Source organism: Lutzomyia longipalpis, chromosome 4 (assembly GCF_024334085.1).
Source record: "Lutzomyia longipalpis isolate SR_M1_2022 chromosome 4, ASM2433408v1".
Taxonomy (NCBI): Eukaryota; Metazoa; Arthropoda; class Insecta; order Diptera; family Psychodidae; genus Lutzomyia; species Lutzomyia longipalpis.
Genome location: NC_074710.1, coordinates 474,214 through 489,040, shown reverse-complemented (window position 1 = coordinate 489,040; position 14,827 = coordinate 474,214). Strand labels below are relative to the sequence as shown.

General features: G+C 32.9%; 1 protein-coding gene across 1 annotated transcript in view; it reads right to left on the bottom strand.

Annotated features, from left to right (window-relative positions):
- Window positions 1-9,081: 9,081 nt before the first annotated feature.
- The window catches only part of LOC129794642 (putative transcription factor SOX-15), a 47,227-nt gene continuing 41,481 nt past the window's right edge, over window positions 9,082-14,827 (bottom strand). Inside the window, exon 3 of the mRNA XM_055835444.1 lies at window positions 9,082-12,606. Coding sequence (XP_055691419.1) covers window positions 11,054-12,606 — 1,553 coding nt within the window. The 3' untranslated portion in view covers window positions 9,082-11,053. The remainder of the gene's footprint in view (window positions 12,607-14,827) is intronic.

Genomic DNA, 14,827 nt, shown 5'->3' with positions numbered 1-14,827 from the left:
ATAATATTTCTTTAAGATTTTAATCTAAGGGATGATCGATTTAAGAACAATACTCTACCATGAAATGAATGAATTGCTAAAAATCGTTAAAAAAAAACATTAAAAGAGTTTTTTTTTTAAATCTTTCAATGTAAACTAATATTGCAGAGCCGAAAGCTCTGGTAGAACTTAAGTTTTTCTTGGTGAGGGATTTTTGTTTTTCCACCGACATAGAAGCTTGACATTTCTTGTTTAACGTTTGACGTCTTTCTTTTAACATTTGATGTTTGTTTGAATGTCCAGAGCGTTTCTTTTCGAACTCTTGGTAATTATCTAAACGTTTGACATTTTTCAAATATTTTTTTTATGTTTGTTTTTGACATCTGACACTTATTTTCTTACGTTGACGTTTTTTTTCTTTTGCTGCTTTTGACTTCTTGAGACTCTTTATCTGTTTAGCTAAACCACCAACCCAGCTTACGCTTAATTATGTTCTAAATTTAAAAAAAATGTTTTTTGGTCATTTATTAATTACTAATTTTTTTCGTAGAGATTGAACATTGTAATGCCATTGCGGCAAGATTGCATGATGTTTTGATGGGTATCCCCCCCCTTTCCCGTCTTTGATGTGAGAGACACCCAAGGATATGAAAAGAATTGCTGCTGAAGGTGAGATACCTTGATCTTGGGTGCGCGCAGTCAATGATATCATGTGCAATGTGTCCAATGGGTCCACCATATGAAAAAGAATCTTTCCGATCGGGCGGTTTGTTGTCGATGGGTACACTTGGGTGGAAAAGCTCGATGGAATGGAGATTGTTTGTCGCGCCGGTATACCCCGGTGATGGTCTTTTCCCTTTGCGCGCGCTGCTGTGCAAATATAAAATGTTGTGTTTGGTGTCCAACGTCGTCGAGCTGCCGGATCGGCACAGAATGCCTCTCCCTTTCTCACTCACACCCATTTAAGACTGTGTGGGGATTTCACAATATTTAAATGCCAATAAATAAGGACCTAGTCTAAGATATATTAAATGGTGTACACATTTCACAGTCACCTCAGACTGTGCCACCACTTTGGGGCACCTAAGGGTAACACGGGACAATTCTAAGTGCTTTTCGGCGATTCCAGTAACATGCTATCTGGCTTGTCAAAGCTACTGACACGAATGTTGTTGGGTTTCTTCTTTTCTCTTGTGCGCGCCTCCTCCTCTTTCACCCTTCTTCCCATGTGGTGTGCTACACCTCACAAGACTCCACCACATATACTCCTTGTTGCCCCGCGACAATGCAGCAGCAGCAGCAGCCTACAATATGAGCGAAAAGTAAAACGTTGGTAATGGTTTGCATTTGGGAAGCTCACCTCTCAGCTCACTTTAAACCTGACCAATTCCTCCCTTTATGCTCCGCGCGGCATTCACAGGGGGCTCTTTTGCGCGTCTTCTTCCTCGATGTCTGTTGTGGATGCTTCCATGGGTGCTCTCTTGTGGCTCGCTTTTCACAACAAAATCACCGTTTGCGCTTCACATTTGTCGTTTTTTGCCGCTAACAATAAATTGTGGACACAGTCTTATCGGAATCGCGCATGCGTCTTCCACTTTACTCCTTTTTCTATATATACATACATACATATATATTTTATTTCTCCCCATCTGCATTCTCTCACCCCTTCCCACCGTTGCCAACAGCAGCCATGTGCGGTGTCGCCCTGTTGGGCTATGCGTCTGGCCCCTTTGAGGAGTCTTCCTACCTACCTATATGTACTTATGTAGGTAGGTAAAGGTACCTCACTCTACCGGCACACAACATACCACATGAAACGATGAGACAGGAACACAAAAATCTCTGTACACTGAACATTTTCTTTTATGGATATCGTCGCTTCTCCTTTTCGCGGTCAATTTTAATCTTATTTCTGTTCATGCTACATTTGAACTTCGCTCTTATAACCATGTGTCGGATTTTCTCATTTTATTCCTTCTTTTCACCTTCAATTTATACTATATGTAATCGCAAAATGCAAAGAAGAAAATTCTTTCTTTGATTCTTTCCTCCACACATATCGTTTCTTCCCTTTCTTCCCCATGTAACATATACCAATAGTAGGAATTTATTTTAATTAATTTATAATGATAATTTTTTTGAATTGAGAAAAAAAAACGAATAAAAAGTGAGTTTCAATTAGTCATTTGAGTGAGTTTTAGACACTTTATGCGTGCCTTTGAAAAATAATTGAGTCCACATAAGTTTTAATCAAGATTTTTGTTTTAGGAATATGTTTTTTTCAATAAAAGTTTTTCCCTTTTTCCTCAAATTAAAATAAAAAAAAAATGTTTCGCGATATTTATATTGATGGCATATGCTCAAAGCAATCATGTTGATATGAATCTCATGGTTCATTCCTTCGTCGCGGGCACTATTTTAACCGTGCCATGGATGTCTTATCATGCACTTTTAATCTTTCTTATATACGGCTCTGAGCTTTTTCACTTCTTTAACTGTATTCAAAATATTTTTACAATTCAAAGAAACCAACGATAGAATGTTAAAAAAAAATATTCACACATTTTAGGAATTTACTTTACATTCCTTTTAAAAGTGACAAATTTACCAAAACAAAAAATCTTATCTTAATTCTCATTTAAAATACTTTAATCACGTTGTGGACTAATTGGAGGAAAACACTTGTGGCCTAAACGAAAATGTCATCTCTACAGAATTATTTTGTAAAAATCTGTCAAGAATAATTTGAATATTAAATGCAATTTTATGTTAATTTTAGTTTTATTAAATTCTATTGAAATACTTCTTTCAACAAAAGAAGTCGTTGCCAGGAAACCTTCCTTAAAAAAAAAAGTTTTCAATTTCGTGAACTTTAATGTAGATTTAGGGCAGTGTAATAGCTGTGTTGTCGGTATTATACTCACATTTGCCCAGGGACAAAAATTATTGTTAAATAATTGAAATATTTCTACAATTACCATCAATTAATGTTTGATTTAATATTTCAATTCTTGTTTTTTTTCAATCTAATTGATTTGTCTTTGAGCTTCAATTGAGAGACAAATAGCTCTATATATAGGTAGGTAGGTGAGGTAGTAGAATTTTTTTGTTGTGTGCAATCTCCAACATGAACACTTTGAATTAATGACATTGCTGACATTTTTTTTCTTCTTCACCTGATTTTGTCATAAATAAATTGCGTATAAAAAAAAGTGATTGAGAAGGAGGTATATTTATGATATTTTCGCAAATCTCATCAATGTGTGTGTGTAGTAAATGTTGTATAAATTGCATCAATGGCGGTGATTTATGTTTATATGAGAAGCTCTATACCAAAGAGAAAAAATACCATCTTTGGTTGTTCAATGTCTCCAACAAACTCCTCTATAATTTTCCAAGTTGAAAAATAAAACGAGATCTATAAATTTTATCACGACGATTTATATATACATAAGTCCTATATATATGTAGGTATATGTACCTAATAGGATATATAAGGAAATGTACGATTGTTTGATTTATTTTCCCACCTCAATGTCCAAAAAAAATATTATTGAAAATAATTCAATACCACCTGTGTGTGAAAAGTAAGTAGAAGTTAGTTTTCTTTGACAATTGTACGTACACCTATTTGTGCTGCCCAATGTCAATATATTTTGTTTGTTGGCGGGTGAAATTGTACTGCACACTAAAAATAATTTTTGTAAATTTGCTACTGAATTTCACAGTAAATGTAGTTTTACGGGAATTTTTTTCTTTTTTTTTAAATCAAAAACCAATGAATTTTTTAAACGTTTGTAGTTTTTTTCTACAAAACATAATTTATTTAGTTTTTTAGAGTATTAGAATTGAACATTACAATAAAATAAAATGTCAAAAACCAAAATATAACAGTAAGACCGTTAAATGTTGCAAGAAAATCAAACTTTTGAATAAAAACGTGAAATAGAATATGTATGTACTAGCAATGAAAGAGAAAATTCTTTCATTTTGAAAATATTTTCACATCTCTCAATAAAATTTTTTTTTTTAATTACTAATGAAGGTATTGTAATGATTTTTAACTTTAAACCTTATAATTCGGATCAGCACCACGCGTAGATCCTAATTAAATTTCATTGCCATCATCTTCATTTCACTGCACTGCAATGCAGTGGGATGGTGAAGAACTTTTGTGGGGAGGTGTCGGAAGTTCCGAGAGCGAATTCTTTATTAAATTATTTCATTTTGGTCAACATACTTAATGCTAATGTCTATATTATGATTACTTAAGACAGTTATGTTTTATGTTTCAATGGTGGAGTCAATTAAAACTGATAATTTTCGCAATCAGTAGTACTCCCCTTTAGTTCACTACAATAGCGTTTTTTTTCTCTTTTTTAAAAATAATCTTTGCCTCCTGCATGACATCATGCAAGTGTGTGTAATTGCAAATTGTACTTGCTTTATTCACCTTATATTTATACCTACATATTTGAGTTTTTCCCTCTTCTATTTAAGATACCCCGCATTTTATGTACGCATATACAGCAGTAAGTAAATAATAAAGAGGTATGGTAGCTCTCTTGTACGTCAAGTTCCCACGAAACTGTGTAATTATGACTTTTTATTATTAAAGAATAACATGCGGAAAGTTGAATTACAATTTTAGATGCTCATGAGCAATTTGATGGCACATACACACAGCTTTTGGACCTCAATTTTAATCTCTTTCTCTCTCCCTCTCTGCACTTATGTAAGATTGTTTTTTTGTGCTCTTCTTCATGGTACTCCCCCATCCTTGAGGAGCGAGTATTTCATTTGAAAGTCAAAAAAGGATTGTAATGAGACATGTGTTTTACTTTAAACTATAGATTCTATTTAAAATTTTTTGAAGCTTACAAGACAAAAATAAAGAAAACAACTTTAAGACAGTTTTTAGTTCATCATACGGTTATGGGGGAAATTAATACTGAAAATAATAACAAAATATGTAATTATAAAATATATTAAGACAAGAGAACTTCTTTATAATTTTCATTTTTTTTTGAGAGATATAAACAAAGAATATCGAATTTATCCTCAAGTATCGATATGTTCGTTATTGACACAACGTTATATATTCTCCTATTCACCCCATTATCCCATATCTCTCCTATTTGATGGCTTTTAATCAGTCATAAGCTTTCAATTATTTTGCATTTTACGAAATGATGATGACCACAGTAAAGTTTCTTTTATTGTATAATTCAATTATATGTTTTGACGAAGATGAAAGAAAAACGTCTTAAAATTTCCAAGAGTTATGCAATATTTTGAATAAATTTAACTTTGGTGACTTTGGTGTAGTCAGAAGAGTCAGATTAAAACGAAAAACCTTCCAAAAACATCTTCTCTGGTTTATTAATAATAATAAGAAAAAAATGTGCTCCACTTTTGCATTAATAAATATAAAATATATATGTAAGTAATTTAACGTTACTTCCTGCGGAATGTTTTGGATTATGGGTAAAAGAAATGAAAATTTATTTAATTAGAGTCACCTCCACTAAATCTCAAGAGAGAAAAAAAAAATGAAGACACGAAACTGGACTCAAAATTGGAGTGTTGGAGCTCATTTTGGGTTGATGAATAATATATACATACATATATATGTAGAGAGGAATGGAGGGAGGGAGAAAAAGAAGTGCCGTGATTCAGTATATCAAGTCATTTAATGTGATTATATACATAAATTTATATCGTGAGAATTGGGGTAAATTTTTTAACAATTGGATACTTGTGGTGCTAGTTTAAATATATATGTAATGTAATTTTTCTTCAACTTTTCGAGACTTTTGCAATAATGTCGGCGTGGTTTGTTTGACTTTGTGTAGGAGAAACGGAAGGAATTTCGTAAAAAAAACCCCGAGAGAGATAATGTTCCTAATTCACAAGTCATTTATTTGCAATTTAATCTGCATGAAAAATCGAAAGTATGGGTCGGCGTATTTTTGCATGCTGCTGCAATAACGTGCATTTTATTTGTTCCTGTGTGAAATTGAGTGCAAAATTGCACGCAAAAAAGGTGTTTCTTTATTTTAGCATCTCTTGTTGCAATCCGCAATGCACACACAATACGACAAAAATCTTGAGAAATATTTTGAAGAACGATTTCTTACACACTGCCACGAGATACATTGCGTATTTTCCGTATTACTTACCTATATATGTAAATAGACAAGAAAACTTTTCTGCGGTAAATACTTTTGGTAAATGAAGAGGAAAATTCACAAATGAAAAGGATTTCAATTCTGTTGGTAGTTAGAAGAGGAAATTTCCAAGAGTTTTCCCCACTCTCTCAAGAAGACGTCTTCCCCGCCGGGAAAATTCGTAACAAGATTCTCATAAATTGTTGTACCCACTTAAATGCAATAGGTGAGCATAAATTTGAATTTTAAATGATATCTCATTTCCATGAGCATAAATTCATCTGATTCCATTGCAAAAACAACATAGAAGCAATAAATATTTACGGAGGATTTATCCGATGAATCTCCCTCAAAGTGTCATCTCTCAAGTTTTGCCGCAAAAAGACCTTCTACACATATATAGTTGCCGTGGACACCACGTGTTTAATTGCCAAAGGAAGGAACTCCCGTAGTGCGAAATAAGTCTGACAAGTTACTCAAGTGAGACGCTACAAGTATTATATACATATGTATACACAGAAAGACTAATTGTGGGTGTCATCAATTAAAGTTCTTGGGTGAAGTGAGACAGAACAAAAAAAAATTCATTACAGCAACTTTTGTGGAATAAAAAAAGAACCACGTCTTTATACATAATTTTCTCGCATCTACATAAAATCTCCTATTCCGTCAGTCTATCCAAAAAAACCGCGCAAAATTGGGCGAAACAAAATGAATGATTTACGTTGAAAAAAAAAAGAGAGTATAAACATTTTGGAAAAAAAGAAACATAAAAAAGAGTCTTAAACTCCCCCAAGCAAGACACAAAATGAATTTCCTATATATATTAGAAATACGAAATTAGTAAAGACCTTTTTTGCTTCTCTTTACTCTCCTCATGCTTCTTTTCATCTAAATGTGATAAGTATCTCTCAAAAAAAAGTTCGATCGCCCATGCGTGACCATAAAATCGACAATTACAACGTTTAATAGTCCAAAACGGTTACTCTTTTCAGTTTAATGCCAAAGTGTTGTAATACCACTATAAGGTGAGAGCTAGAGCGACTTGATACGAAAGGTGTAGGTAGGTTGATTCTCAACCTCTTCAATGTAGGTAGTATAAAGTAAATCTGCATCATAATTCACAAATTCAAGTTCTAACTATTTGGAAAATATTTTGGGACAATTTTCTATCTGAAAATTATCCGAAGATTTCTCGAGATTTGACAAGAAATCTGTTTAAGAATGTTTTTTTTTTGAAAGATTTTTTAAAAAATAATTTTAAAAGGATTGAAAATGGGTCTTAGGAGTTGAGGTTTGACGATTGTGAGATAATTAAATTATATTAACGGCTTTTACATTCGAATTAAGCCATTACTATCAAAACTTGACGTATCTTCTCTGACATTTGATAATGTTTCTAACGTTAAACAATTTTCTTTTAAATATTTGATTTTCTTCTTTCAAATGATGTTTTCTCATTTTTTTTATGTTTCTATTCTAATATTTGACATTTCCCTTCCGCCGTAAGACGTTTCATTCCTAAGTTTGACGGTTCTTCTTTTAGAACATTTGACGTTCTTTAAGATTGATTTTTTCTAACTTTTTTTTATTTCTGTTTTTTTTCTGACATTTCTCTTCTAATGTTTGCTTGAAGGATTTGAAAATCGTCCTTATAAGGATTTTATTCTTATTTTAACCTGGAAAATTTTTCCTTTGACCAGACAGAGAAATCTAAACTTAAGAAACCTTTAGAAGGTTTTAAGATACCTAAAAATCTTCCCTATATTATCTAAGCCTATGTATAGGAAGTCTCTTTTCTTATATGCAAATCCAATATACGACCGTCAGCTAAAAAGAAAAATAAAGGAAGGTCAATTCCTTATTCTCAAATTACATTAAATTCCGCTCTGCAAAATGCAAAGAAGCACCGCGCATAAATAGCGGAATTAAAGATAGGTATATCATTTTGGGGACTGACATCACATTTTATTCAAAAAGTTCTATATGTGTTTTCCCGTCTTTTTTTCGTTGACTTTATAATAGGAAAATAAAAGCATTTTATTTATTCACATTTTGACCGAGAGTTTTGTGTGTGAGATTTTATCGTGTTTCCGGTGAAGAAATTAACAGTCTCAAGATTTTTTTTTAAATCAAACTCTTTTTCTAGTTGTGGTTTCTTCATGTCTCTTACCTTTTTTTTCTTTTATTTTTCTTACCTTCTTTTAGTGCGGGCACCTCAACTTGCAAGTTATTCTCTCGTTTTTTTTCTATGAATAAAAAGGGGGCCCATTACAAGTCATTTCATCTACACCTACAACATGTCTTTTTGCCATTGAACAATTTGTCGTGGTTTTGTCTATATGCATATATTATGTTGCTTTTTAATGTGGCAAAAGGAGATTCTTTTTCTTTACTTTATTCTTTAAATTTTTTTAAACCTATTTTTACTCTATTTTAATCATTTTATTTGAGCCTTTAATTAATTTATTTTTATGGTAAATCCTTCCGCTCCTGTAAGGTCTTTCATTAGTTTCTTGTAATTTTTTTTTATTCTTCCCTAAATAATAAAACAATTTAATTTCAATCTAAAAACTAAGTTTATTCATGCAATTCATTGCCACGATGAATATTCATACAAACTTCTTAGACAGGTAGCTATTCCACTGCAACACTTCTGACATGTTATTATTAATTGAATGGAAAAAAAATACCTCTTTAAGAAATGATTTATATACATACAATTCGTTGTAATAAAATTGGCTTTGCGATGATTTTTTTCTCGCTTCTTCTTCTCCATGGTAATTACTGCAATCTTGTACAAAAATGCTGATTTGGAAAATACCTCCAGTCGCATATTTATTACGTCTTAAAGCTAGAGTAATTTTCCCTGTCAATCACCTTTATAAAGTCTCTAGCTCGAGAGTGGAGAAAAAAAAGGAAAGAAAAAGGCTTTCTTGTGATTTATATTGAAATTATTTTATTGTACTAAATATTTCATTATTCATCTTCATTCTACATCATTACCTTTATTATGCTTTTATTTAATTTCTTTTTTTTTTCTACCTTTATATAAAAAAAAATCATTAACAAAAATAACTACATATTTAAACTATTGAAGATTTATTTTTTGTGAAAATTTTATTTCTTTATAAAATTTATACAATACTCTCCGTACATTTTAATGTTTTTTTTTTAAATTGATTTATTACAATACAAAAAAATACACAGAAATTTACAAGAAAAAAAAAGAAACTTAACTTTCTCATTATAAAATGAAGTAAAAATTAAAAGTAAAAAAAAATGTTTCTAAATTATTTATTTATCGTTATAAAAAGTTTTGAAAAATAAATTTATTACATTTTCTTATTGCTTAAAAGGAAGAATAAAATTTCATGGAAGTACACTGAAAAAAGTCGAGGAAATCCTTTGGTTTTAATCAGTTTATTTAAAAAAAACAGTGTAAAAAAACATTGTATTTCCATTGAAATTGAAATGTTGCATCTTACAAATTATTACATTAAATATTCTTTAAAAAAAAAGTTTGAATTACAAAATTAAACAAAGAACATATTTACAAGGAAGTTTACAAAACATAAATCATAATAAATATCATCAAAAATTCTCCACAATTTTTTTGTGGTTAGAAACATTCTTTTTTTTTGCGCCTTCATTAACAAGTGCAATCGACATAGAACTTTAGAATTTAACTACCCTTTATTTTTCTTTTTTTTATTTACATTTGGAAGCACTGTTAATATTTTTCATTTAAAATAAAATTAAAAGAATTTGCACTTTGCCTGCATTTTGAGTGAAGAAAAGAAAAACTTCTTTTACATTTCTTTTTGTTCAAGAGAGGAAATCTTTTTTAAGCAAAATTATAATTTAAAGGTAATATGCATTTCTGATAATTCCAGAAGGTTGTAGAATTAATTAAAAAAAAAGTTCCTAATTAAAACTCATAGTGGATATTGATCTCAAAGATCAGGGTCTTGAGTATTTAGGATAAAATTAATATATAGCATTGATTTACTACATAGAAGACACTAAATATTTTTTGTTGCCCTAATTTTAACATTTATATCATGAATTGGCAAGTTTTCTAAATTTTCTTTTATATTTTTTTGCTACATCTAAAATCTAGTTTTAAAAAGATTTTTTTATGCAAAAGAAATGCCTTGATTTGTCATAAAAAATTTTTAAATAGATATTAATACTTTAATGGAAAACCAAACAATTTTAAAACGTATTTTTATTTTGAATTAAAGGGGGAACTCAGCGTTGAAACGTAAGAGAGTGTAAAGTTAGATAAAATAAAATTAACAAACTTTTGCATTCCTAATGCATTAGAGGCTTTAGACTTAAATTTAAAAATTCTGTAAAAGAAATTTCCTTATTAGTTTTTTGTTAATTAACCTTTTGTCAATTGTTTTCTTTGTCAAACTTGAGTATGTTTATTAAAGTGGTGTAAAGAGTTTTCATTAAGAGGAAGAGTTTAACAACTTTTTATGAAAATTTTCAAGAATATTGCTTCAGAATTGACAGTTATGAAGATTTTTGAAATTAAACTTTGCAAAAATTTTAAAAATAAATAATTGATGACAAATGCTATCTTTTACGCTGCTTACACTTTTCTCAATTTTACTTACTCTCTTACATTTTTACGTGAGTTCCTAATTTATTTTCAAAAAATGATTTTTTTTAAAATAAGACATTTTTTTGTATTTTTTTTTTAAATTTAATCCTATGAGATTGGCTATTGAAGAATTATGTTAAAAATTTGAATTTGACTCAATATATTTTTTTTATCAACTCAATGTCAATAAAAAATCCGCGTTAATGAAAGTTTGAAAAAAAAAATTGTGCAAAAGCCTAAATCTCACAAGAAAAGGGATGAAAATGTTTCGCTATTACCTCATTAGTCGTCAGTTGCTGTAGCATGTCTTGCGTACACCGGCAAGGATGTTGCTAAAGTCATCAGTTATGGGTATTTGTTCCCCAGATGGACCTACATTGACCAGGGTGGTGTACCCAGGTGGGATACTTCCACCAATCATGGCATCCACTTTGGCCACAGCCGCACCGGTGGGTGTTGCACTGGTGCCACCGGCAACTGTTGATGGGGTCGGCAGTGGGGATCCGTGGAATTGTTGATGGTGATAGTAGTCCTGGTGATGAATGTGGATTTGTGGTGATCCCGCTGGGGCTGCCATTGAGCCACTGGACACCGTTGATCCGGATGGGAATGACGTGGGGCTGCCATGGTGGTAGGAATCGTAGTCGTTGTAGCTGTTGTGATTGCTATCAATGGACGGGAGATATTTGTCAAACTCTTTACGCCCATCGGGATCTTCCTGCAGCAATGGGGGCAAGAGTGGGTGTGATTGGTAGTATTCTTTATATGCGGCGGGATATGAGTAGGATGCTGGTAGGGGTGATGTCTGGTAGTATGCATCAATTGCACTTCCTGGTGTTAATCCATTGTGTCCATTGTGATTTTGGTGACTTTGTCCCTTTGGCTGACCAGCCACGTGATTGGCATAGTTGAGAACAGCCGTTGATGTTGTTGCTGTGGGTGTTCCCAAATTCTGATGATCCTGAGACGTTGCCAATGGTGGGTAGTACGTTCCACGTACAATGTGTCCCTGATCGAGAAGTCCACGATTTGTGCATGTTACATACATCCCCTTTCCAGCAACAATTGTCGTTGCAGAAGCACTTGTACATCCCAAATAGGATGTTGTTCTCTTCTCCAGAACATTCCCTCCACCACTTCCTGCACCACTGTCGTATTGATACTTTTTATCTGCTGATGCGTATTCATATTTATTCTTTTCTGACATCTCATAGGATGATGCCGACATAAATTCTCTCTTCACTAGATCCGTGTCATTTTCATAGGAGCTACCAAAGGCAGATTGTGGGACTTTCTCACCTTTCACCTGATTCTGCGTCGTATACTCCATGTAGCCGCCATGGGTCTTCTTCTCAGCCCCATAGGCTTCCTTTTCCAATTCAAGTGGACTCATTTCGGGTGTTGGCAAGGATGAAACATCCTCAATTTTGATATCACTGCACTTTGAACGACCCCCACGGGGTTCAGGGCTCTGCGTTGGGCTTGATTCAGGTGTATGTAGTGCATTGCTATTGCTATAGTACAACCCATACTGACTACCCGTGTAGGGGCTAATCCTATTTGAGTCACCATCATAGATATCACCGCCGGTGACACCACCTGAGCCCGTAGAACTCCCACCACCTGACGCACCACCATTATGAGTTGCTTGGGTGTTGGTATTTGATCCCGAATTGGCAGTTTGGGGATTTCCAGTTGGACCACTGCGGGCTTTTGTGTGTTTCCGCCGACGAGGGCGATATTTGTAGTTTGGATGTTCTGCCATGTGAATAACACGCAATCTCTCAGCTTCCTCCACATATGGTCTACGATCTTGTGGGGTTAGTGATCTCCATTTTTTTCCTGCAAAGAAAAACAATATTTTTCTCTCTTTTTATCAAGACTTTTTTCTTTGCAAATTCAATTGAAATAAAGGGGGGGGGAATGGTATTCAAATATGGAAAAAAGAGGAATACGCCATCACACACAATTTGCCTATTAAAACAAACAAATCGCGTCAAGGGGTCAGGAAAGGTTTAATACAAAAAGCGACCTGTCCCAAAGTCAAGAGAGCCCCAACCTTAACAACCATACTATGTGAAAGAATTTGCATTTTTTTTCCTTCGATTTGAAAATTTAAAAGAGTGTTGAAAATTTTGAAGAAATCTCTTCAAATATTTTTTTTAACAATGGTATGTTTTGAATTTTCTACGCGAAAAAAAAAACTTCGTCTTCTGCATCCAATTACCCAATCATAAATATTATTAAGGTAAAAAGAGAGGCGAAAAAATGAATGCAAAAAAAAGAAGTAAAATCAGTTACTAATTCCAGGTGTATCCAAATGCACGGTATTCACCTTTTTGAGCATATATCACGTCAAATTAAGCTCGCTGCCTTGTAGTTGATGATTGTTATAAATTAAAAAAAAAATCAAATGTGTTGAAAATGTTTGAGCAGCACAACCACCACAACCGGTTAAGGGTCATCCACGTTGTTGGAGTCCCCGTCTCGATTATTCGCATTACTAATGAGGTTTGGCTTTTAAAAAGGTTTGCGCGTCACACCGCATGTGCAACAAAGAAAAATCACACCAACAACACGAAAGACATTATTGATTACCATGGCACACACCGTGGACAATTTTTATTATTATTTAGACCTCTTGGTGGCTATATACACACATAAGAATGAAAATATTCGTGATCAGCAGACTTTTTATCATTTTGCCCCCTTTGGTCTGTTTTTTTTTCTTCTTCTTTTAATTTTAACTTCAACGCACATGATGAAGTGGATGGAACGAAGTTTATCTCAATGGCCAACTGGTTAAGAGAGGCAACAACAACAATAACAAAAAAATAACCATTCAAGTCTAATTTCTTTGGGCAAAGGAAGCCCCTTCGTCCATTGTGGCACAAAGTTGGTGTGTTGATGATCATCGCCGAGAGAATTGATGGCGCGTGCCACATTCATCTCTCTTGTTTACCTCGGCAATTTACGGGCAGCTTCTTCATCTTTTGCGAATGCAATATGTTTGCCATATATCTCCCCTCAAAAAAAAATCAAAGAAAAATTCTTCGAAGAACACAAATAATTCAAAATTAATTTTTCCTTATAGATTTATGAATTCACTTTTTTTTTTGTCATCAAAGGGAAATATTTCACGATGGGTCAGCATATGACCCAAAACATGCGAAAGGGTTAATAATGAGAAAATTAAATTGCAAATACTCAGATATACGATGAAATTCACTAATCAGACAGACTTAAGATTCCTTCAGAAAGTTTTCTTAAGTTTCTTTAAGTTTTCTAAAGATTCCTTAAGAAAAAAGTTAAGATTTCTTATTAAAAATTTAACATTCTTAAGTTTTCTTAAGTAAGTCGAGCAAAATGCATATGATTTCTATGAATTTCTATGCCCGAAGGTGACCAGAAAAAATCATGGAAAAATGTACTGGTAAGCTGACCAAGCTTACGAGAGCTGTGTTTCTTTCAGTGTACCAATTTTGTGAGAGCAAACTGGAATGCGAATTAACTTAAATACGCGCAAAGTTGGGAAAAGTTGAAAATTCATCCCCCGAGAAATCTTTAAAACGCCATATCTCGGGAACGGCTCCATAGATTTTCAAGTTTGAGCTATCGTTGGAAAGGTCTTAACCTCAACTATAACATATTAAAATATGAAGTAAATCGATAATGGCATTTTCGAAAAATTCGAGTTCGAAATTTTCGAAAATTTTGATATTGACTTTAGCGCCTCTCGCGGTCATTTCTCGAATTTGCAATGTTCTAGACATTTGTAGGGTTTCACGAAACCTTTCATTTGCGCTTGAGTTGATCAAAATCGGACTTGTAGAACCCGAGATATGACATGTCAAAGTTGGAACTCAATATTTTCAAAATGGCGACATAAATTTTTAAAATTTTTTTTTTATAAATAGATGTTATAGTAGGCTATAATATATCAAAAAATGAAGCAAATCGATAATGGCGTTTTCGAGATATTCATCGAAAACTCATCGAAAATTTTGTTTTTGATTTTTGGCCCCCTAGCGGTCACTTTTGAAACTTTGGATGTTCTAGAGAG